The 24,497-nt window shown below is 38.1% G+C and overlaps 3 protein-coding genes across 3 annotated transcripts; all 3 read right to left on the bottom strand.

Moving 5' to 3' along the window:
• Positions 1–474: 474 nt before the first annotated feature.
• tax1bp3 (Tax1 (human T-cell leukemia virus type I) binding protein 3) lies at positions 475–7,308 on the bottom strand. The gene is made up of 4 exons (XM_026159920.2): positions 7,087–7,308; positions 3,212–3,331; positions 2,244–2,321; positions 475–2,101 (listed from the first exon to the last, which is right to left on the bottom strand). Exons 1-4 carry the CDS (start codon positions 7,123–7,125, stop codon positions 1,952–1,954), a joined length of 387 nt encoding a protein of 128 aa, XP_026015705.1. The 5' UTR covers positions 7,126–7,308; the 3' UTR covers positions 475–1,951.
• Positions 7,309–8,706: 1,398 nt separating this feature from the next.
• On the bottom strand, positions 8,707–13,987 carry hsh2d (hematopoietic SH2 domain containing). Its single transcript, XM_026159425.2, has 6 exons — positions 13,491–13,987; positions 12,869–13,059; positions 11,010–11,099; positions 10,738–10,903; positions 10,299–10,559; positions 8,707–9,851 (listed from the first exon to the last, which is right to left on the bottom strand). Exons 2-6 carry the CDS (start codon positions 12,991–12,993, stop codon positions 9,387–9,389), a joined length of 1,107 nt encoding a protein of 368 aa, XP_026015210.2. The 5' UTR covers positions 12,994–13,059; positions 13,491–13,987; the 3' UTR covers positions 8,707–9,386.
• Positions 13,988–17,732: 3,745 nt separating this feature from the next.
• On the bottom strand, positions 17,733–24,318 carry LOC113016409 (ras-related protein Rab-8A). Its single transcript, XM_026159227.2, has 8 exons — positions 24,183–24,318; positions 23,631–23,691; positions 22,724–22,784; positions 22,133–22,210; positions 21,214–21,303; positions 21,047–21,112; positions 18,960–19,010; positions 17,733–18,826 (listed from the first exon to the last, which is right to left on the bottom strand). Exons 1-8 carry the CDS (start codon positions 24,304–24,306, stop codon positions 18,737–18,739), a joined length of 621 nt encoding a protein of 206 aa, XP_026015012.1. The 5' UTR covers positions 24,307–24,318; the 3' UTR covers positions 17,733–18,736.
• Positions 24,319–24,497: the final 179 nt, after the last annotated feature.

The raw sequence follows: 24,497 nt of genomic DNA, 5'->3' as shown, positions 1-24,497 counted from the left end.
TGCGGTCCTTTCTATTAACATGACATTATCTGAATCTGTTGGTTTCGTGTTCGAGCACCCTGACAACGTTTGGATCAGACCCAATGACATTAACATATCAAGATAGTACAACTCTAAACAGCGTTCAGTCGGCCATTGTTGAAAAAGCAGAACTCCTTTTATATCTGACAAACATTCCCTTTTCAAATGTTCTACAATGAAACAAACAACAAAAATACCAAAACAAACTTTGTAAACTGCCAGATGAGCACAAAGTCTTTAGCAAAATGTTTGAAACATAAAATTTTGCAGGCTAAACTTTTATAAAAATACCGCTATACTGACATTTTCTGAAGCAGTGGTTTCCAACAGAGCAGTTCGTCAAAAACTCTTAGAGAATCTAAGATGACATGAATTTAAAATACTGGGAGGCCCACATGTGCCTGTAAATCGACTCTACAGTACAGTATGAAACAATAAATGACCAGCAGCATGTTTGTTTTTGTTTTTTTACAGTTATACAGGTATTTTATTTGAGCAAACCATTTATTTTACAAACTTGATTATTGCTTGTATAATATTGTAAAAAGTTTAATATTTTATAAGCAACTTACATATGGAAAAAAAAAAAAAAAAAGTAAGTTCACCCAAAAGTAAAAGAAATGTAGCAGAATATCGGTTTCAGTATGAAAAGGTTTCATAGCAAACATACTTATTAGAAGTAAACCAGTCATCTCCAGTGTCATTTATTACATGTTGCAGGAAAGATGCACTAATGAGATCATACCACACTGGTAAATTGGAAATGAATTATTAAAACTTAGTGTTAATACATTTAAGGCTCCTGTGCACATTTTCAAGTTAACAAACAACATTCACTCCTTCTTGGCTGATTTACAGTTTCAAACTGGACTTTTGTTCAGTGACAAGAAACAAAACTATTTAAACCTCGAAACAGTCTCAGTGGAGCTAACTGCTGAATATCATCTCCTCCAGGAAAAACAAACAAACAAACAAAAAAGCATTGTTCTCTTTCTGAAGCCGATAAAAGGTAACTGGAAGCAAATATGCCGAAAATGAGAAAGCTGATTTGACAAGTGTGCATCCAGAAACATCCAACATGTGAAGTAATGTTCATATGAAACACCTTTACTGTAATTCTGGCTGTGTAGTTACTTTAACAGATGAGAGGATGTTACACTGAATGCAACTTGAAAAAATGTGATGCATCAGTAGAATTATCATTAGGAAAAAAAAAAAACACACATTGGAAATTGGCTCTATTGACATTTTTTGCATAGATTTTATACAATACACTGTACCATTATTTAAAGAAAAAGAAAACTGGAAATACTAAATTACAAAAACTTTGATTTTACTTTGGCATTTGTTGCTGTGTTAGTGGCAGAAAAATATTGGTTCTTTAACTGAGATGAATAAACAACAGTGAATTTTTCTGGGTGTATCCAGTGTGTCCAGTTTAACTTTGGTCAGCTGCTGGAAAACAAATTAAACTCGGATTGTTCCCAAATAACCTTGTGGACAAATTACAAATTACTTAACAAATAAATTCTAAATGTGTGAATGACTTAACACTCCTTGCAGAAGAACCGGTCTATAAAATGTTCTCCAAATGCTAATTTAAATTGCTTTAAGTACAAATGAAGATGATAATCGCTACAAATATCTCAAATGCTGTTATTCAAGCAGCGTCATTTCACATAATTTACTGAGATCAGTTATAATTGGATATGCCACAAATGAGAGAAAAAAACAAAACAGATAACAGTCTCATTTTCTACAGACTGATCTGAATGAACAAACTGATCTGTCTCAGTTTGTTTACTTATCTATTTTTGCATTACTGGAGTATAAAGGCCACGGTGCAACTATTTGGGGTAGTATGTGTTCTCCAAGTGAGTCTTCATTCCTTGGCTATGGCATTAGTCTGTGTAAAAGTAGAGCCACCACACTAGTGTTTGGGATAAGAGCACTTAGAGTGTTTGACAGCCTCCTCAAGCGACTTCCTGGTTACTAGCAGTCGTACCACATCCTCTCTCTTCTTTGTTAGTTTTTTACGAGCCTGATCATGAGTCACCATGGTCATGTCCCAACCGTTCACCTGGAAAGAAGGAAGGAACTTAGTTTGAAATAAAAAGAATCAAATACCAAAAGTAAAAGTCATCACAGCACTGCTCCTGAGGTACACAGTGCCATCTTGTGGATCAACTATTCCAAAAGAAAAACTTCATTTCACTAAATACCTGCATTATTTTGTCTCCCATCTTCAAGCCGGCCAAGTCTGCTGGGCCTTTAGGTGATATCCTGGTCACATAAATGCCCTGTGAAAACAAAGAACTCATCATTTCATTTTTTTGCCACAATTGGAGAGCAGGTCTGGTTTAAAATGGGTAGTCCAAAATAATACAGAATATCCCTGAAGGCCTTTGCCTTCAATACTGCCAGTCTGGCAGTACAGGAGGAGGATCCCAGGGGGAAAGCATCAAGTGCTTAAAGTGTAAAGGATACACTAGCATAAGAAATTATTTTTGTCCCATTAAAGTAAAACTAGGATTAAAATAAAGAGAAAAATGGACAGAGGCCTGATCTGTTGTTAATTTAAGGGCACAGAGGACATCTCTCACAACAAAGTTCCTGTAATGCTCAAAAATATGTTAATAAAGGAAACAGTAAAAGTGTAGAAGCCAGTATCTAAGTCTCATTCCTCTCTAACAAATCAGCTGGTACATTTCTGTGCAGTCAGCATGACTTAATGTAAACCTGAAGTCTTCCTCTCTGTAGCTCTGCTGAGTTTGTTTAGTCACCACCCGAGGCCATGAGTAACGTGTTCAGGCCTTTAGTTAACCAAAACGATAAGTACTTTGTGGATACTTGTACCACTAGGCTTTAGCGCAATTGCAACTTGTGGGTGGATATTCAGCGTCTTGCCAAATTAAGAATAAAATCCACATAACCAAAACGAGTGACCCGAAGACAGAGCACCTCATCATCTTAAACTTTGATCACATTTATACTAAAATCCACCGCTGTATATGTATAACCATGACAGAAAACATGGAAAATATATAATTTCACTTTTGATAGGGTCATTTGTGGGTTTATTCCTTTCGGCTACATCACTATTGTCTACAAATATTCTATTAAGAACAAAGGGAGAGAATCAAGATGAAAAAACTGCACGTAAAGAGATGATAGCTGCAGATAAACTCACTTTGTCAGACTTGTCCTCAGAGAAGGGATTCTGCCCGGGGTCCTGGTCTATCCCTCCTCCGATGCTGAAGCCAAGGATGAGATTCTCTCCTTGCCGCAGCTTCTGAATCTCAACTCGTTCCTGTTTAACAAAAGAAAACAAATTTAAAAACATTAAATACTGTTGAGGAAAATATTGGGTAGGCTTATCACCAAGCTTTCTCGCGTGCTGCTCAGTCACGTTTGCTGAAATGTTCTTGTTTCCATCACTGCTAATGTTAATACGATAAACTCCAGTTAAATTAGGTTGACCACGGAAAGAACGCAATTGCTTCCCTTCACATTTCACTACGATCGGATTAAAAACTCTTCACTATGAAGGTAGAAAAACGAAACACTTCCATACCCATAAATAATCAGTGTTGGGCAAGTTATTTTGAAAAATTTATTAATTATAGTTACTTGTTACTTCTTCAAAAAAATTAACCGAGTTAATAACTGAGTTACAAGATTCTAAAAATAATTAATTACTTGAAAAGTAACTATTGCGTTACTTGTTGTTTAACCCTCTGGGGTCCAGGCTATAATTGGCCATTTTGACTACTTTTGATGTTTCCTGGTTTAGCTTTCGTCCGTCAGATACACAACAAAGCACTATTTTTGGTAGAGCATGCTAGCAGGCCGTCGTTATTACCATGTTGTTTGGAAAATATGGCACTTAAAATCAATCCTTTGATTTTTCTGAAAATCGACAGTGCCCCTTATAATCCCGTGTGTCTTACTGTATGAACTCTGGTTGTGTTTACTGACCTCGAAATGATTTTATGTACACGGCGCTCGAAAATCTGTCAAATGTTTTAGTACGACTTTGCTAAGCTACGAACCCGCACCGCTTGATGGATTGTCGGAGCATTACGGCTATTGTTGGCAGGCGCCTCGCGGAGTGATACGTACTGTGCTTCAACATAATATTACCGTATTGTGTGTGTATAACCTCTTTTTAAGTTTTGTGGATATTATACATGGTTATGCTGAGGATATGTCGGCCAGTTTCCACTGGAAACGCCTTTTGGTTAAACTGTCAGCAAGGAATTTGCATTGTTACATTTTTATATAACTTTAATGCACATAAAAAAAACAAAAACAAAAAAACAGCTGCTTCTTTAAGTGAAAATACATTGATGGGTTTTTTTAAACTAATAAAGTTGTGGAGTTGTAAAGTATTTTGTCTAGTGTCAATTATATCGTCAGTTATATCGTTATCGCAAATTTTCAAATGTATATCGTGATAAATATTTTTGGTCATATCGCCCTGCTCTACTCCCAACTGACATACACATCGCAGTAATTACAGAAAGATGGACAACTTATCTTCCCGTCAGGTAGTGAAGCACCGACTTATCACCACAGACTCATTTTCTAGATTTCAGTGCAGGCAAACGATGGATCTCAGAGGCTGTTTTTTCTTAACTCGAGTCCAGACAGACGGGCCCTACCCTTGACACTGACAAGCAGCTGCAGTTTCACTACATCGCAGAGACAGATGACTCAGAGAGACTCTTCAAAACACAAAGACTGGCTCTGTGTGCGCGACAGTGAATAATCAGACAGCCTCTCAGTAGTGTGGCTGATCCAAAGTCTGACAATGACTTGAGCTGCTTTTCTCAATGTGCCGGATTCACACAGTCTGCGTAATCACAAGGACCCTACAGGCAGACTTAAAAGTCAGCATGTGTATGCTACAGTATTTTTGACGTGTTCATGCTGTTGGCAAACCGATATACTCAATCACAGTGAGAAGTCTTTCTTTATATGCTAACAATGGGCAATTTCAGCTTGTTGCTAGGTGGTTGCTAGGGATGTATAATTTTATAGACATGAATTGAAAATCACACAACATTTTTAATAGCTGTTATTTGTGCATTAAAAGGCGTACACCAGTCTATTATGACTCCTCATAACATCTGATATAGATTAGAGCTTTCAGGGGGCTGAGGTGTACCTGCTCGCCAACACAGGTGATTTAGTTGTTCGAGACTTGATGAAAAAAACAAACAAACAAACATCTAGTAAGTTTGTGTATTACAGTAAACCTGCTTCAAAGGTATTTTTGTGTAGACCTGTGACATAATACTTATATGTACTGTATAAATTTTATTTCAAATTATGTAACTCTAACAGCTAAAGCAAGAAAAATACATTCCCACCTTTCGAATCCACTGACTTTTTAATGCATAATAAATGTAATATATTTACTGAATTCATGCGAATGATGTTGTGCTGTAAAAACTTTTCAAGTTACAAATTCTCAAAGTTAAAAAAGTAGGTCAAAATTTTGCAATTTAAAATTTGCCACATTTCTTTCCGGCATTTTTGATTCCTCATAACTTTATAAGTGCAAGAAGGAGCCACAAGAAACTTCCAGGCAGAAACAAATTTGACATTACCTGTAAAAATTTATTCAAGTTACATATTTTAACATTTTCTTAGCTGAATTATCAGGGGGAAAAGCTCAAACATGGAGTGTCTGTTATGCTGCCGTTATGTTAAATTGGTCATGCAGTTTTACTATTGGTCCCATGATATATCAAAAACAAAAACATTATTCTGAAAATAAAACAAACTTTTGGATTTATGTCTTTAGGTTTTGGCCCCTGGAGAGGGTGTGTGTGTGTGTGTGTGTGTGTGTGTGTGTGTGTGTGGTACAATGTTATGCAACTACCTCCTGTATGAGAGAATTCATGACTCAAAAAATGTCTGAAAAGTTAACGGGAATTTAAACACACCCACACGTCCTTTGAGGGCATTGAACAAAAAACAATGATAGTAGAGTAGCGCAATTATTGCGTAAGTCAGGACTTCTATCTTATAGTATTTCATTATAGGAGGTGGCTTGATCTGAAGTGTGTGTCAACCAGCAGGGGCACAACTGAGTGATCATTAAAAAAATATTATATTAAAGAATTAAAAATGTATTTTAGAAGACATTACAGAAACTGATTCTTACACACAACTGACTAGACTATGATTGGGATAAACAACCTCCCTGCCCGTGCACACTCTCTGATGCTAGGGGACACAGGCAACAAGGTGGATGTATTGGGTGGGCATGGATCCACCCTCATCCAATCCCCACAAATCACTGACTGCTGTTTTATTTGATCAGGACAAATTAAACGCAATGCCTCTTTTACGTCAATATTTCAGTCTATTTATACAAAAGGGACTCTGCAGCTCAACATTTGTCCCCCCAAAGGTCAAATAAAAGCAAAATAAGATCGAACAACAGTGATTTATGAAAATATATAAAGTTAAACAAAGATTTGACTCTGAAAAACTTGACTTATCAGTTAGCTCAAATCACAGCAATTGCTCAGATTTCCTAGTATTGATAATTTAGTGCTTGTCACACACTCTGCTCTACAACACAGGCCTGCTAAAATCCCAGCTGTCCATCTCCAGCTAGATCTTCAGCTTTGGAGAAGACCAGGAAGCCTGATTTACAAAGGTGGCGACGCCCATTTTCATTAACAGCAGTTTTCTGACGATAAACTCAGTTGTCTTTTAATTAACGGTCAACTTCATGTCACCCTTTGTGTCCCGCGTTAGTGCCCACTTCTTTGCTGCAGTGATTTAATGAGTTATTCGGTTAAATTTAACATTACTGGGTACATAAAGTGCTCATATCTGTTCAGCTGCTCTCACTCAACTGCTTTTAGCTAAACAAAGAAAGTCGCTCTGCTGTTAGCAAAAACTCCAGTTAGCTGGTTAGCGCGTGTAGTTACCCAACATTAGTTAATTCAGAGTTTGCACCGAAACGGTTTGGTGCTAAAGTCGGGTGAGAAGCTGAACAATAGAGTGCGGTTAAATGTGGAGAGCCACAGCCCTCAAACTTACCACAACAGCAGTCACCGGCTGACCTGGGACGAAAGACATACTCTCGCTGAGATTTTTGGCTTATATAGAGAAGAAACTTTCCGCTTCTGCTGTTTTAAAAACTAAAGACACGTCGATTCAGATAGCGGGACTACTTCCTAGATCCTTACATGAAACAGCGCAGGAAGATCCCGAGCTGGAATCCAAAGGCTTTAGGGATGATGTCACGTCGCCCCCAGGCGTTCGGGTTCGCGTGTTTTGTCTCACCTTTGTAGCCAGGGAGGGCGGTGTTTAAATGCTGGCAGTCGTCCCGTTGTGACTCTAAACAGAAATGAAAACAAATCGAACTCATTAAGGGGTTTTTGCTCCTCCTTTGCTCAGGCGAACACCGACAGCTGTTTTCCTTATATCGAGTTGGCTAACAGCGACATCTCGGTCGATTCTGTTTTCTTGATCGCACTTAGTCGACAGGATATTCGAAAATTAATTATACTTTGATCATGGATTTTGTACGACTTTACTTTACTTTTCACTTTATTTTTGCGCTCAATCACATAGATGACAATTTCCTCTAGAAAACAATATAACAAAAAATATTTAGAAAAACCCTCCTTATCGAGGCAAAACCCCCCAACGATTTTTATAAATATTTATGAGTGTTATATAGATGTTGATATTTGAGATTTATTGCTTTTGTTAAGCTGATTTTTTTTCTCTTACACAAGCTCATAATAATCATATAATAGCTACAGCACTCATACAGTAGCTGGTGAGTATATACGTGTTTAAAATAGTCTCAGCTATTAGTAACTGTTTCCTTCTGATTTAAAGTAATAAAGTAAAACACGAAAATAGTAACCATTTAAAGCCAGACACCTTGACGCTGTTGTACTATTCATTGTGCAAGCATCCTGTGTCTTTTGCTGCCACTAGATGGTAGTCCGTAATGATACAAGACTTTTCTGTCAGTACAGTGTGGAGGGATGAATAAAGCATGAATCTCCCAAAGTTGATTCTGTTCATCTGGACGTAGCGTTTTGTGGGAGAAACGTTTCGTCACTCATCCAGGTAACTTCTTCAGTCTCAGCTGACTGCAGGTTTCCCCAATCTTATAAACAGTACATTTGCATAATGACTGAAACCAGCCCACTGAAGGAACAATGAGCTGGGAGGTCAGTTTCTTAATCTTAATTATGCAAATTCTCATGACCATTGATCAACAACCACTGACCAAAACCCACTGATTGAGCATACATCAAGAAATAAAGAATGAACATTAGAAGTGCTTTTTTCTAGCTCTGTATTCTTTTAGCTATCTAGCTATAATTTTATTTGCCATAAAATCAAAATAATGTTTTTAAGAGCGCACTGCTGTATGTTTCCACCTGTAAAAAATGTACCAGTTTGGGTGTTCTCTCTCTCTTTCATCATCTCTATCACACTTCTGATCAGAGATCTGCATGTGATGCAGCAGCATGCCACCTTTACTCAAAGCAGCTGTTATTTCTTATTTGCATATGCTACGCAAAAATTCCCCTGAGCATGTTTAGACTTTAATATCCTATCAAATAAGTGTATGAAAAACTTTAACCTCAATTTGAAAGCATGTATGCAAAGATGGCAGGAGATTGGCTTCAGGTAGACATCTATGTAACAAATTTATTGCATTATTCATTTTAATGTGACACCTTTTGTCTGAATAGAGTTTTGATGTATGGAACATTTTAAAAAAATAATAATATATAATTTGGCACTAAATACATTTGCATGAAGGAGGCAGTTTAATCTATCCTATAATTTTATGCATAATAAATATTCCTTGTGACCTAAATGTTAAAGGAATAGGAATATTATGAGGCTGTGGCAGCTGTTGGCTTAGCTTAGCTTAACTTAGCATAAAGACAGAAAACAGGATGAGGCATCTATCCCGCCTCTGTTATCTTATACAACAGGGAAAAAAAGAAAACACACGGAATGATTTAATTAGTAAACTTTAAAGAAACCGATAGGCACATTTTGTGTCTAGTCTAGCTGTTTCACTGTGTTTCAGTGTCTGCATTAGCCAGTTGTAGACACATCCTAAGAATGAAAGACTGGTGCAATGCTTTGACATTAAGCCTCTCTTTAGGTGAACAAAGGTCATAAAGATAAAGGATCATAAAGGTTGGACGAATGCAGTATTTTCCACTTCCTCTCCTTTGCCCAGATGAGGATACATGTACACATTAACCTCTTCCTTGACTTGACACACTTGTTTATTATAGTTTCAGGTGATCACTGTGACCTGTCCATATTCACTATATTTTATGCACTCTATTTTCTCATGTGGGTCCGTAGCCTGGAGCAAAAGGTGGAGGTGGCATATATTCTAAGGGTAACATGTCATCAGTCAGCTTCACAGGAGTGCAGCTGGAGGAAAGTGGTGGTTCACAAAAGGTCAGATCCCTCGTGATCTCCTGGTACTCGTGCTCATCATTTTCACCCCTGTCAGTGTTAATCTCTTCGTATGAATTATCCTGCAACGGGCCCCTCTTCTTTTGGAATTTCTTCTTGAAGTTCTTTAGGTTGGTGACGACTGACGGCTTTACTTCTTGATTCCTCACTTGCTGGTTGTTGGTAGTGGGCGGTTGTTCGGAGCCTGCAAACGTGGGCAGATTCTCAGGAGCAGAGACTGTTCTGACAGCCTGATTCTGCTTCAGAGCCATGCAGTCTCGAGAAGGGACTTCGGGAGGCTGGTTGGATGGAGGATTATCACCTGTATATTTCTTCCTGGGTGTTGGGACAGGCTGCAGATGAACATAAAGACAAACTTAATTTTTTTTTTAATTTTTAGATCTCTTTACTTCTTATTTTGAAAGTTAATGAAAACCTCATCTCAAATGTGCATCACCACAAATCCATCAACACTCAGGGTTACATTTACTTCTAATTTGTCAAAAATCTAGACTTCTCAGTCACTCACAGCAAGTAGCTCATTGATAACATGTTTTCAGGACCTGTCTTCAGTTTTTAGAAAGTATTCATGCTACTATTTCAGTTTAAATCAAACCTGATCATCATAAGCAAATATCCTTTTACATGAAGATTTAGAGCCATACTTATTCTTTAGATTCGTATAAAAGGATGCTAACTGCAAAGAAAAGCTTTTTAGATGAAAATCTTTTAACCATAACTTTATCAGACAATGTACGGAGATCTTTAGCTTGAACAATAGTTTTCAAGGTCATTTTTACCAGTGCTGGGGGTGGAGAGGTATTGTGCTGAAACTCATCTTCCAAAGAAGGGTAGAGTCTATTTGTTTGGCTTTTTGGAGGCAAAATTGGTGAGTTTCCCAAATAATTTGGGCGGTGAGGAAGGGCAGGTGGGATATCCTCTCTTGACCCTGGTGGATTTATGCTGGGAACCTGGAAGTTGTTTGGTGGCAAACTGGCCCTAGAGTCTGGACCTCTTGAGCAAAACAGTAGTTCTGCATAGTCAGTCTTGTCATTAGAAGCCTGAAAAGATGTAGAAAAGTTACAGCACAGATGTTTTATTGTAGTTTACACAATTAATCTTACTTAGCTTAGCTTGATTAGCTTATGCTGAGCTTATTTAATGTACTAAAAAGTAAACCTGTAATTTACAATAACATAAAAAAGCATGAATGCAGTTGAGACAAGCACATTTTCTCACCTGTCCACAAGGAACAGTCAGCACTTGAGTGAAAGGCATGATGGGAGTTCTACGATGAAAGTCCACCAGGTCATGCAGAAACCGGTGATACCTGTTTTCCCCCACTATGATGTAAGAGCCATGTTCCAGTGCATCAATCATAAAGTGTCTGCAGCGGTCCTCGGCACTGATTGGTCAGTACATTAGAGTGAACAGAGTGGAGTGTCAGGGTCACTAAGTGTGTGAGCACATTACTTTAAAAATAAGGTTTCCGTCATGCTGAAAACACTCACCGATACGAGAGAGTGTAGCCGATCCTGCTCTCACTGACTCTGATGAGGAAGTAACCCGGCGGCTTAGCCATTAGCAGTTCCTCTGCTGTCCTACACAAAGGACCACAAACAAAGGCCTCTTTCATGCATGCACTTCAATCTTTACATTTTATGGTTTGGGGTTATTTATAAACCGTAGCTGTCACTAAAATGTGAATCACATCATAGTGGGAATCAGCCTGGCCTTTGGGCATATTCTACAAATAGTTTTTGTATATCATATGACATAGTGAAAGAGTTCACACCTACAGCCAATTTAGAATCACCAGCTAGTCTAACATGCATGTCTTTGAACTGCTGAAGGAAGCCAGAGTACCCGGACAGAACCAGCACAGTCAAAGGAAGAACATGCAGACCAGCTGGTGGAGTCAAACCTGTGACTGTCTTCCTGTGCAACAGTGCTAACTGCTCTGTCACCATAATTAAAGATACTAAACTATCAAAAGTATACCAGTCCTTTTTCCAGCTATATTTAATAACTGATCTACAGCTTTAAAACATGGTAATTGTGCAATACATCCCATATAATCATCTCTCATAGTGCAATTGTACAGCACAGGTTTGGTCTCATATTAAGTGAAGTAAGCTACTTTCAGCTGTTCCCTTATTCACAAGACGTCAGGACGTCAGGTATCTTTGTTTAACGCTGTATCCCTAAAGGGATTTGAGTCTCCTTCCAGGATGGAACCATCTTTCACATGCTAGCTGAGTGCATCAACCATTACTCTATGGAATTACTGTGTAGTGACCAAAGTAAACCGGCAGAGTGAAAGATTAGTTTCAGTCTCACCGCCTAAAAATAGAGTAAAAAAAAACCTATAGGAAAAGTAAATGCAAATCTCTGCTGACACATATTTGTGCCTAGATGTTCAAAGGCTATTAGATGGGCGGTTGAGAGAAAAAGAGTCTAACCCTGTGCTTTCCCAGAAATATCGGAATACCGTGGCATGTGAATGATTTAACAGTTTAATAAACATTAATAAAGAAATGTAGCATTTACAAAATGTTCAGTCAGTTAGACAATCACATCAGGTCATGAAAACTGATATCTTTCAGTCTTAGCTCCTCATATTTTGGACTGTTTGCCTTCCACTGGAGTAGATGGAAGGTAATGATATAGGTATGATATGATATGAGGTGAAGACGTGCGGCCTTCATCAGGGTCATTACAAAATACCAAACAGTGTGTGTTTAAATAAAACAGTATACTGCAGAAAAAAAGTCAAATGAACCAATCACACATTCACTCATATATTAAAAAAAACACATCAGTATTAGAAAATCTAATTAAAAACATAAAAACAAAATAGATTCTTATTCATACCTGCAGGAAATAAACTCTTTAAACAAAATATCCAGAATGCTTCTGTCTTTTCCCTGATAAAGTTCATATTACCGACTCTTTAATGGTTTCAATGCCTATAAAAAAATAAAGGCAAGCTGCAATGTTTTTCATAAAATGTCTTGCAACAGGACTGGTTAAATGATTCCTCTTTGTACAACTTAAATGTTCATTAATTTTCTCTTTCAGGGATGTTTCTCCTATAGATGTTGCATTACATAGGCACTATGTCATATAGACCACATTTTTAGTTTTATAAGCGATGAAGCCTTTAACATTGATGATGTTGCCACTAATGGTTTTACATTTTTATTGTACTAGCAATTTATGCAAGACCCACATTTAGAATGACCTTGTAGTTTATGAGTTATCAGGGTTGTTTCTGGGGTTGAAGGGTCCTGGAAAGCTGGAATAACCTAATGTTCTTCCCTCTTTTATAATGATAATGCGAGCACAGTTATATATCTCATAAACTTACTTTCTGGAAATGATCCCATGAAACCACTCCGGGACTACACCGTTCCTGATGACAGACTGGTGCTGAGACTCTGTGAACCAGGTGTAAGGATCACGTTGTCCCTGAAACGTCTGACTTCCCTCCATCCTCCTGCGTAATGGTTCATTTAATCGACAGTTATGGCTAATGGAAAAGTCACTGAGCACAAAGACCTGCAAATGAAGAAGTTAGTATATTTAGTCTGTACATTAACTACGCACCTACAGTAGAGACCACATACAGGTGTGAAAGCTGGGTGTTAATATGCATTTTAAATATTCATTGTTCCTGTTGCAGGTGAAGTGCTCTGTGATGTCTATCAACAGTTCCTCAGGTGAATTATTATTAGTTCCCGTGCATTTTAACAATCTCAAACATAATGCAGTTTTCCTTTAAAATGACAAAGAGCTAAAGGATGGAGTCTACTCACTAATACCTTTGTTTACAGCAGTACCTGTTGTAAGACTTTATCAATTATATTTGTGAATTCATCTTAAATTTGCAATATGAACACATAATTCATTACAGAATACTGATTTTGTGAATAAAACTCAATAATGTTGCTTCTGGCGTCAAATACAAACTCATAGGAAAAGTTACTCACCCTGTCTGGCAGCTCCGAGATAGAATGACACGGCTGAGCTCGCGCACCTGAAAAAACCTGTCTGGGGGCGGGGCCAAAACCCTACTCGATCCAAGTAGAATACAGTAAATTTTTAAGTACAGTAGAATAGTTTTTTTAAGAGACACATAGAAAACACTGAATAGCATCACTAAATAAGAAATTAAATTATTCAGATACTCCACATACGTTAAGGCTGAAGTTGCATGTCTTGATTGTATCTGTGGCTGTATGCACACAAGCACACATGCGCAAAGCTGTGGAGAAAATGACCTTCAAGTGATTGTTCTGACTTAACAGATTGGAGATAAAACACAAGTGAAAGGAGAGGCTACAGTCTGAGTGATTTTAAGCAACAACAACAAAAAACCTCAAAAGACTTTATCAGTACTTTCCAGCTCTCCCACGTTACTCCAGGGCCAGATTTTTACAGAGTGCCGAAAAACAATTTACATCTGGGAAACTTCCTAGACGTCACTGACGACATGCAGTACGTTCGCATCCCACAGCATTTTATGTAACTTATCATTAGTAAAAACATATTTTTTTATATGCAGTGCATGATATACAGGTGAGCATCTTTTAAAGAAAAATAGATCCTGCTTTGAGGCATAATAGGTGACTTATTGACTGATTTATGATTCAATAAAAAAAAAATTCCTGTAATATCGACATCCGCTTCAGAGAAAATCCACCGCCCACCTGACAATTGTTAAAAAGAAAAAAGTCAGAGCAAAGGTCAAAGTCTTTCTGGTGTGAAGCAGAAGTGTTGCGCTCCAGTGCAAATCTTTCTGCAGGGCTCTTCTCCATTTATACACAAAGTGCCCCCACCTACGCACTCCACCTCCTCCACAATTTTATGAAAAATACGTTTTTGGGGTTTTTTTTTTTTCAAACCTTGGTGAAGAAAGTTATCAGGGAACCACTAATGCTCATATGTCTTCTCCTCAAGCAAACAGGCCCCTATTGTACACCTTAAAGCTTCCTTAAACTGCCAACTACTGATAGAGAAGAAAATAAACCAGTGCCACATCAGAGAGGAGAACGTGGCAGGGAGAAGTAGCCTCAGTCTAATCATGGTTCCATCAGCTGACAAGTGAAAGCTGCAGCTCAGACTGCGGGCATATTCTTTCCCTGTTTGTAAGGCTGAGAAGGAAGTGCACGAGTACAATACGCTTGCTTACAGAGGGTGTGGAATAGATGGCATGCTGACTCCACAAATCTCCTCATTTGTACAGAAATAATCAAGTCTCTCAAGATCCCCGTGATAATATGAGGCGATAGACTGCTCCGCAGTTTTTGCGCCACTTCGATGCCATAGGCTACACATTTGCATATTACCATGTGGTAGAGTGGCAGATTCATTTGCAACGCAAAACTCTACATCACGGATGGGAAAACATCAATAAATAGATTTCAGAGAAACTGGATTATAGGAACCAAAATTTTCAATTTGTACTGGTGTCATGGTGCAACCAGTTAACCAATTGATGATATATAATGACATATACAGTGTATATATATTAATTCTGTTTATGGGACTGTGCTCTGGATCTGTTCGAGCCACTTACCTAGTTTGGGGTCAATGCTGAGGTATTTACTTCAGTGTACTCATGGATGTTTGCTGTTTCATCCTGGATGGTGGTTCTGATACTCACTAGTCCTCGGCCGTCCTTCTTAGCAGACAGTCTCAGGGTGCTGGAATTCCATCTCATCCTTTAGCCAGCTGATTATCCGAGTCAGGCATCTGACTGCTCAGGACTTGCTTACTTTCTGCAGGTGTTTGGTGGTTGCGGCTTTCCTAGCGGCCTCTTCGTGATTCCCACTTGCCTGTGGGATTCCCAGGTACTTGTAGCTGTCCTCGGTGTCGTCTTCTGGTTGTGCAATCCTCTCAGTTCTAACCATCTTCCCTCTCTTTGTTACACTTTTCCAGCCTGAATGACATTGCAATATGTCTCATTTACTCCTGGCATACAGCTTGATGTAGAGGATAACAATTGTGCCATCCTGTAGTCGGTATCCGTAGCAAGTCATGTTAATGATCTAGCCTGGGTGGTTCAGGCCTATGCAGAACAGCAGTGGGGACAGCATCTGTCAGTTTGAACAGGTCATCTTGACCTTGACTACATGCCTAAATGCACTGAGGTGCTGCCATGTGATTGGTTAGATGCATCAACAACCAGCTGAACAGGTGTACCTACACAATTAAAGAAAAACATCAAGAGTACTTGTCCTGCAAATGTTTTGTGTTTTTGCACAGAAAAACATACTGGACACATTTAAGAATCTCATTTTTAATAAATCATCAAAAGTACACATATCTACAAAAAGTGTAGATCAATAAGATTTACGAAACTACAGTACAATCATTGTAGATCTTATTTACAATTGCTGAATTATTTACTTTATTCCACATGAAGCCCATCAGTAATCAGCAAAGAAAGCCAATTGTAGTTCAGGAATGCTTAAGATATGTGAACACAGAACTGTCACATTTGCAAAAGGGAGAGAATTACAGAATAAAGCAACGGCAGACTGTAGCTCACAATGCTGGATTTTCATCAAGCTGTGAACTGATTTTAACTGAGAGTGATTTTAAGAAACAGCCGAAACAAATTTAAACCAGCAAAGCTGACATTTCCTTAAATCCACAGGAAAACCGTTTTGTTACAGGTTTGATTGGATGACTCTTCAGCACCACTTCAAAGGACCAGCTTATCTGGCCTTTGACGTGATTTGCTCAATTTCCTATTTTTTGTCCTCTGATGAGCTCTCAATGTAATTGCATGGAGTGACAGCAGAAAATAATAAAACAAGATCAAGGATCCTCTGCACAATTCTAATCTCAAATAAAGCTCATTAAGTCAACTGTGCAAAGCCTTTTGAGGTTTCCTACGCACCAAGAATGCATAGATTAGATGGTCATAATACTGGACCAAAACAACACAGGAGGAGAGGTGGAAGAAGGTGGTTTCCAAAAGCATCAGAATCTACGCAAATGCATAAAAAAAAAAAAAAGTTCAATCACTAAGTGGGAATGTTGTGAAAACAAAAAGAAAATCTCTAGATTTCTGGTTTCAGTGCTCAGATGTTTTAAAGAAGCCCAGAGAGGCTCTGTGGAAATCTTGTGCATGCAAATTCTTTGCTTTCAGTTAAGACTTGCAATAAACACAGACAATAAATGTTAAGAAATCTTTTTTTTCCCAAAACAGAAAGAAAAAGGAAGAAAAGTGCATAATCAAGAAGAACATAAAAGGGCACTTTGTCATTTTGGTGCTATGATTTCTTTCACTCCATAAATACTGCTACAGCACAGCACATATCCAAGGCCCAGGAAATAGTTGTGTTTATGTTCCCCCATTGGAACAGACAACCGGAACAAGTACAAATGCATAAAACCACACTTTCACCATTGCTGTGACTCTTTCTGCTGTGTAGCTGAAGTTGCCTCCAGGTGGTCAGTGTAGGTATTGCTAAAACAGTGTGGAAAGCAACATGAAAAAGGAGCATGTGTGTGCCCTTAAATTACCCCCCTTTCTAAAAACCCAACCCTACTGCAGACATGTGAACACAAGAGAAAAATCAGGGCTCTTTCATACATTACATTGCACATTAAAGAGGACTGGAATGTTTTAGAAGACGCGAGAAGAAAGGACACGTAAACCCCACTGTGGATATGATGAGTGACATGTGCTGGCATTACTCTGTAATACGGTGAATCATAATCAATTTTTATATATATATATATATATATATATATATATATATATATATATATATATATATATATATATATATATATATATATATATATATATATATATATATATATATATATATATATATATTTTTTTTTTTTTTTTTTTTTTTTTTTAATATATTTACACGATGCATTTACATAGATGTGGACATTAAGGAAAGAGCTAGACCACCCTGTCAGGACAAATATCTAGTATAATATCTTGTGTGTGTGTGTGTGTGTGGGGGGGGGGGGGGGGGGGGGGGTGTTGTACGCATCACTTTGGAAGCACAGGTGACAATCGAAATATTATAAAAACACATGAGTGTAATACACGTATTCTTTAAGTATAGTCTGGTCTTTTGTTGGTCATAAGGATCAAATACAGCGCTGCCTAAAGGTTTGTGGTGACTGGGGACCGTCCTTAAGGAAAAGGATATTTGTTTTTATGTAATAGCGCATTAAATTAATGATAAATGGAATTATTCATCAGGAACCATCACTGAGCTTTAATGGAAGATCAAGCATACATACCCTGTTTTCAGCAACCATCGCCTCTGGCTTCGAATGTTGCATCGTGTCACCTAACGCAAGTTTATCATGTAAGAAGCTGAAGAATGCTGTGCTGACTAAAGAAGCAAACGATGCGGCTAGTTCAGCGTCTGGAGAATCAGCCTTTGTGTGTTGGATTAAAGGCTCAAAACGCACCTGAAAAAGTTATATTCTTGATCAAAGAAATGCAACAGCACTTCCTACTCACTTCAAAACTAGTCTAGACAAATACATTCTTTTAAAAAGCTGCCAGATGAGGAACTGTGAGGCGTTTCTGTGTGTTTCTCAGACTTGTCCTATTGTTGTTCAGCTGGGCACTGGGGTCTCCCACTTCTCTTTCTCCTCTGGTTAGTGCTCTTCTGTGCACAGAGTTTTGGCAATGTTGTACATGCAACGTCCTTAATCTCTAAGAAGAAGAATACTTTTTCTTTTTTTTGTATCCAATCCATATGGTATTTAGCTGTGCACAATCAGCTTTTGAACATGATAAACTCAGGAAATGGCTGCTTAAAAAATTAGCCTCTCTAGTTACGTAGATATTAAAACTCTCTCAAATTTGATGAACGAATCCCTTAATTATTATCCGTCACTGCCGAAAGGTTGGATCTTTCTTAGTATTTAAGGACGTGACCGTTAAGAATCTTTCACTCTTGTGCCTACACTGAAAATATTAATTAATGGGGGGTGGGGGAGAAAAAAAGAAATGAGATTAAATATGTAACAGAGCCCACAGCAGTTAGATCCACAGGTATTAAAGGAAGACTGGTAAACCAAGGCGGGGGGGTAGACTTTTCCTAATTACATAATGACGGGACAAATCAGAAGGAGGAGGAAGACAAATGAAGAAGGATAAAACAGATCAGCGTGTGCTCTGTCCAGTTATGTCCAGTGGGGGGACACGGTTAAGGCGATGGTGGTTGCCGACGCACTCGTCTTCTCACAGCAGCGTGCAGCGGAAGAAACTGCTCTTCTTGGGTTGTTCTGTAATCTTTACTCCTTGATTGCTGCCCTGTGGGTTGTTTCCCTCCTAAAATGCACAAATGTTAAAGCCCATTAATTAGAAAAACATCCAAGACACCAGAAAACACCATTAACACCATACCTACTGAAACTACTGTGGGTAAGCTATTAATAGAGTTTTCACTTCTCTACTTTCTTACCAGCTTCTTGTCCATTTTTGCCTTAATGTCTCTGGCAAGCGTTAAGAAGGCCTGCAGACCAAAAAAAACCCAGAACATATAAGATCATTACACCGCATCGAAGCAATAATTCAGTACAATTATCACTAAGAAATAAATAATAAACAACAAGACGATGTAATCCCAAACAAGTGTTCCAGCAATTATCACAGGGGATCTAAAGTGTTTGGACAATAACTCATTTTTTTATTTTGTTTGGCTTTTAACTCAGAGTGGTTTCTTATTACCCTCTATTTATTATTAGAATAATGAAAACATCAAAAATAATCAATGTTTCATTGGATGTGTTGTTTTGGTGCCTTCTATGGCAAACGTGCTATTAAAAAGTGCTCTATTAATAATTCATTTTCCTCTTAGGGTGGTTTGTTTGTGCGGTTTTGAATACGGTAATTAGATTCAGGCACAGCTCAGAACAACCACACCGAGACTCTTTGGAGGAGGTCGTTTGACCCAACTACAACGTGTAGGCTGCAAGTTTGAGAGTACCACACATGTGCCGAGGGCAAAAACTGTAGTCATTAACCACGAAATGAAGTGAGGGCTAACTAAACTCTCCCTGTAATCCACTGTCAGTGCGTCCCAGGGCGGCTGTGGCTACAATGTAGCTGCCATCACCAGTGTGTGAATGTGTGTGTGAATGGGTGGATGACTGGATGTGTAAAGCGCTTTGGGGTCCTTAGGGACTAGTAAAGCGCTATACAAATACAGGCCATTTACCTTCATACTGTATTTGTTTTCAAGATTGTTTATTGTCCAGATGTGTCTGTGGCGCAAACTGATAATTCTTGTGTCTTTTATAGTTCCACATTTGGTTTGGTTGGAGTTTTCTCCATGTGAAAAGAAACCGAATACAAAAAAAACAAGGAAAAGCTACGAGTTTACAACAAAGTGCATGTGCATGTGAAAACGCCCCAAGACCAGAGGAAACCCAGTGAGGGCAGTTTGGTGTGCTGCACTCAGACTTCGTTGCCTCTGGCTTTAGGACTTTGGGGGAGACAGGGATATTAATCTGAGCAGTAAGAAGATATGTGGAGGAATTACACTTATTACGATTGAAAATTGGGGAAATCCCAGTCGTGTCAAAGCTCAGAAACATTCCTGCGGCCTGAATACTGAATTACTAGCTGCTGGAATGCGACCATATTACTCGATGAAGGAATTCATCTTTGCTATATCTCTTTGTATCCACTTTGAAGGAGCAAAAGGTTTGGATTCTGTGGCTGCGCATGATTAATGGATTCTGACCACACTGCAGCTGGAAACTTTCTCTAATGTGTTTAAAGACACAGAAACTCTTAACCATGTCATGCCATAATAGCCACATTCATTTCAGATAAAATTATCTCCTTCTTTTTTACATTATTAATTGTAGTTATATTCATGGTGTATTTTGGTTTTCATGTAATTGAATGTTGTAACTTTGTGTATTATGAATGTAAGCCCAACAAGGGACAATAGTTAGAAATTAGCAATAGCTATAAACTTATGTGCAGTACATCAGTTTCATGCTTTATATTTGGACTATGTTAAACTGCACTGTCCCTTTTAAACAAAGAATAAAAAGAAAGATTTAAGATCATTATTTGATCATATTAAAAGTTTTGATTTATTGGATCTGTAGTACTTTACCTTTCAAAGTTATTTTGAACTGTTATATTCTACCTATATATTTAGTCACATCGTTTATGCTTCAAAGAAAAACTTAGCTAAGAGTATCAAAGTCATTTCCCAACCTTTGGGATAAATAAATATTATTATTAATAATAATAATAATAATAATAATTCTTTTTCTTATAACGTATAAATATTTGGTTTTAGGTATGCTTGTAATATTCTGATAGAGCTGCTTGAACCTGCTTCCTGCTAATAGGAAGTACAATTGTGTCGTTGTCCGGTGTGGATTTCAAGAGTTAAAAATGATTTAACATCTGAGCTGTCGCACATGTGCTGTCCCCTAGTTTTACAGAGTAAAAACATAAATTAAGCTGGCCATCTTCCACAACACCACTTTCAACAACTAGCAAATAATTACTGAAAACTGAACTCACATTCTCCACGTTGATGTTCGCCTTCGCACTGGTCTCCATAAATTTGATACCGTACTCCAGCGCCAGCTAACAGCAGAAGAAAAGAGTCATTAGTGGGACTATTCAGACACTACTTTTATTTTGCAGGGACCTCAGAGTAACATTATCACCGACAAATCAATTCCCACCTTCTCTCCTCTTTCTTTGGACACTTGACGCTTGTCATTAACGTCACACTTATTCCCAAGGACCATCCTTTCCACGTCTGCTGATGCATGCTGTGAAAAAGAAACTCATGGTGAACAGGTAGGAAAGCTACCTCATATATACTAAGAATATACTGGTATGTTTTCACCTTGTTCAATGCCACCAGCTCACCAGTAAATAAGAACATTGTTACTAAAGGTAACTGATGTTGATGTTTATCTGCTGTGTATTTTACACTCATTAAATACTGTGTTGGTTATTTATAAGGCTGACGAAGAAGGCCTCTGGATTTTTTTTAGTTATTTATTTTTTCACCAAAAAAAATCTTTATCGTGAATGATTAAAACTTTTGCATGAATCTGTATGTTTACATTTAATGTAGTAACATTAAAATAGTTCTGCTATTACGTTATAATTATAATTTTGCTTCTCTGGTACAACAGGGAGAATGAATAACAAATAACAATGCAAAACATGGGCATAAACATCAGCTATTGTCCAAATTGATATTCTAAGCACAAGAAATTCAGATTTGATACCAATCGTTGAGCCCTAACACAAAAATTATAATTACAACTATTCTGTAAAACCCAAATAGATTAAGCTGCTTAAATAAACCTAGCCCTGCAGGAGGATTTGGACTTTTATTTGTTGACAAAATTACAAGGAAAAGGATGTGCAGAAGGCAAAACAAGAGGGTTCCTGCAAAACAGGGCCTAGCACAATAACTGCTTTATCTTAATTATCTGGGTATAATAATTTTAATCGTAACAGAAACTGAATCAAAACTACAGCGTTACTCTATAGCACTTTGTAGAAGATCAAAATCAATAATTAACCAAAGAGGAAGAAATCTGAACAGAAAGAACTAGAAAAGTACGAGTAATGCAAGGTTTTTACCTCTTCTATATTCCGTATCCAGTTCTTGATGTTTTCAAAGGACTTCTCATTGGTAATGTCAAACACTAACATGATGCCCTGCAGAGGTCATAGAGCAGAAGACATAAGAAAACACAGTAACCTAAGATCAGTGCTGTCATCGCGTACTTCTTGAATCTATCTGATCCACAGAAACAGAGCTGAGAATCAACTCTAATGAAAATATGCAGCTCATGTAACCACTGTGAGATAACCACTTGTTATTAATTAGCACTATGTCAATAAAACGAAACTGAGATGAAACATCGTCGACCGGTGATGAATCATGTTGTGCTGGAGCAAAGTAAAAGGACTTTGATCAAAGGTAAGAAGGTCCAATTAGGTTTACAAATACAAGCATACTAACTGTATGCTTGTAGGAGGGACTAGCAAAAACTGCCAAGGTGCTGTAGTGAGCACACCTGATTTTTCAGGTGTACATGGCATTAACAACAATGTGGGGTGTGGTTCTAGTAGAGGTTTATGCTGCAGTACATACATCATTTCACCTACTCCATTCCCAGAGATTATCTCAGCTAATGTATCATCTGAAAGGCTAACGATGCAACTTACCATGGCTCCTCTGTAGTAGGCTGTTGTGATAGTCCTGAACCTCTCCTGTCCTGCTGTATCCCTACACAGAAGATACATCTGTTAACTGTCCTCACAGAACACATTAAGGGTATAACAGCTTTTTTAGAGATTTTTTTAAAAGCATACAAAATAGGGAGCAGGACCAAGTTTCCGAGTGTTCCATACAAGTGTTGGTGACTTTCCTCGCTTGACACAATCCTATTCTGGTCAGTTACAGTAGTAGATACTGTCCAGCAGTTATACAATAACTTGTTCAGCTAACACCAACAATGTGAGGTCATTACCGTTTGTGACGCTAGGTACCCAAGCCAAGGCTGTGTGGTATTTTGCTTTTGAATTTATCTCAAGTCTTATGAATAGGGGGACAAAGAAAATAATTCTAAGAATATCAAGTACTTTTTGTCTTTCTATAAAATATACAGGATTAGATTTAGGGTAAGACTTAACATTAACCCCAAGAAGGGTTAGACCAATGGTGGCCAGACCAAATGTGGGGAGTACAAAGAGTCTGTTTGATTGGGAACTTTCCATCTGTAAGTTAATAAATACACACAGAAAATACAGGTATGGCAGTGATCATGTAGATAAGTAAATACAAGTAAATACCTGTTTTTAACGATAACATTGTTATGAAACATTCTTTCTGATTTAAATAATAAATTTCTGATTTAAATTAGTTTGTGTTGCTGTCAAATTGCATTGCATCATACTGAAATGCTTCTTCATCAGAAATGCTTCTCATTTTAGAACAATTATTCTAAACAGTAAAGAGTGCAGGCATGCTGAATTATGCTGCTGACTTTCAGTTTGAAGGCAGCTTAATATCACTGTCATCCATCACCAAACCCTGTCAGATGAAGACAATTTATGGACTTGTCTATCTTACCATATCTGTAGCTTGATCTTCTTTCCATCTAATTCTATTGTTCTGATTTTGAAGTCAATACCTGAAGAAAATAAAAGTCACATCAATTGTCTTTTAGAAGCACCACAAACTTTGCCTGACCACCCCACAGACAGTAACAATATCTGTTTTTAATGCACGAGATAATTCACACTTTTGTAACGTTGGCAGCATGAGTGCGAAGTACAGGGCAGTCTGTCATAAGGGAAATGACAGTGCCAACTATCACTGTTAGCTTTGAAGCATGCTAGCTCAGTTTACCCCTGTTAAAGTATTTATTACGATAAAAATGTCAGGTGGGGTGCACTCTCATGGAAATCACATATATTTGAGGTTGCCAAATATTCAGGCCGGTTACAACGTCTGTGAGGTTTCTGGAAAGCCCCTCTAACTAGCCGGTTGAAAGCTTCCTGACTAGCCTGTAGTACAATATGAATGCTAGCCAGAAAAGTTAGCAGAATTAGCCTGTCGGGATGGGCTACTCCTATGTCTCTTTTCGTCCAAAACCACACCGATAATTCGGCTTTTACCCACCTATCGTGGAGATAAACGTTGAGTTGAAGGCATCTTCTGAAAATCTGAAAAGCACGCAGGTCTTCCCAACGCCGGAATCGCCGATTAAAAGTAGTTTAAACAAGTAATCGTAAGTCTTCGCCATGTTATTAGTTAGCTTACTACTGCGGATATCCCGCCCGTCGCGTACAGGGAGGCGTCACTTCCTGCGAGTTTCTTTTGGACAAATCAAACGTCACTCCCCACTGTCGTCGTGGCTGCTCTCCCGAGGGGGTTTGCTCGTTTTGATGCCTGTGTCCACCCGGGAGAGTGTTGTTAATTAATCGCTTAACTAAC

The sequence above is a fragment of the Astatotilapia calliptera genome, chromosome 23 (genome assembly GCF_964374335.1).
Source record: "Astatotilapia calliptera chromosome 23, fAstCal68.1, whole genome shotgun sequence".
NCBI lineage: Eukaryota > Metazoa > Chordata > Actinopteri > Cichliformes > Cichlidae > Astatotilapia > Astatotilapia calliptera.
Note: the sequence above shows the minus strand (reverse complement) of the source record. Positions and strands in the feature narration are given on the sequence as shown.

What these genes read in the sequence shown, in the direction of transcription:
- hsh2d (XM_026159425.2), bottom strand. Translation starts at nt 12,993, where the DNA reads ATGGAGGGAAGTCAGACGTTTCAGGGACAACGTGATCCTTACACCTGG. An exon ending in CATGGGATCATTTCCAGAAA is followed by an intron (nt 11,100 to 12,868) that starts GTAAGTTTATGA and finishes TCCTTTGTGTAG; the next exon opens with GACAGCAGAGGAACTGCTAA. An exon ending in TGACTGTTCCTTGTGGACAG is followed by an intron (nt 10,560 to 10,737) that starts GTGAGAAAATGT and finishes ACATCTTTTCAG; the next exon opens with GCTTCTAATGACAAGACTGA.
- LOC113016409 (XM_026159227.2), bottom strand. Translation starts at nt 24,306, where the DNA reads ATGGCGAAGACTTACGATTACTTGTTTAAACTACTTTTAATCGGCGAT. An exon ending in GGATACGGAATATAGAAGAG is followed by an intron (nt 21,304 to 22,132) that starts GTAAAAACCTTG and finishes TCTTTTTCACAG; the next exon opens with CATGCATCAGCAGACGTGGA. An exon ending in CAAAAATGGACAAGAAGCTG is followed by an intron (nt 18,827 to 18,959) that starts GTAAGAAAGTAG and finishes TGTGCATTTTAG; the next exon opens with GAGGGAAACAACCCACAGGG.
- tax1bp3 (XM_026159920.2), bottom strand. Translation starts at nt 7,125, where the DNA reads ATGTCTTTCGTCCCAGGTCAGCCGGTGACTGCTGTTGTG. An exon ending in AGCCGGTGACTGCTGTTGTG is followed by an intron (nt 3,332 to 7,086) that starts GTAAGTTTGAGG and finishes TTTGTTAAACAG; the next exon opens with GAACGAGTTGAGATTCAGAA. An exon ending in CTGAGGACAAGTCTGACAAA is followed by an intron (nt 2,322 to 3,211) that starts GTGAGTTTATCT and finishes TTGTTTTCACAG; the next exon opens with GGCATTTATGTGACCAGGAT.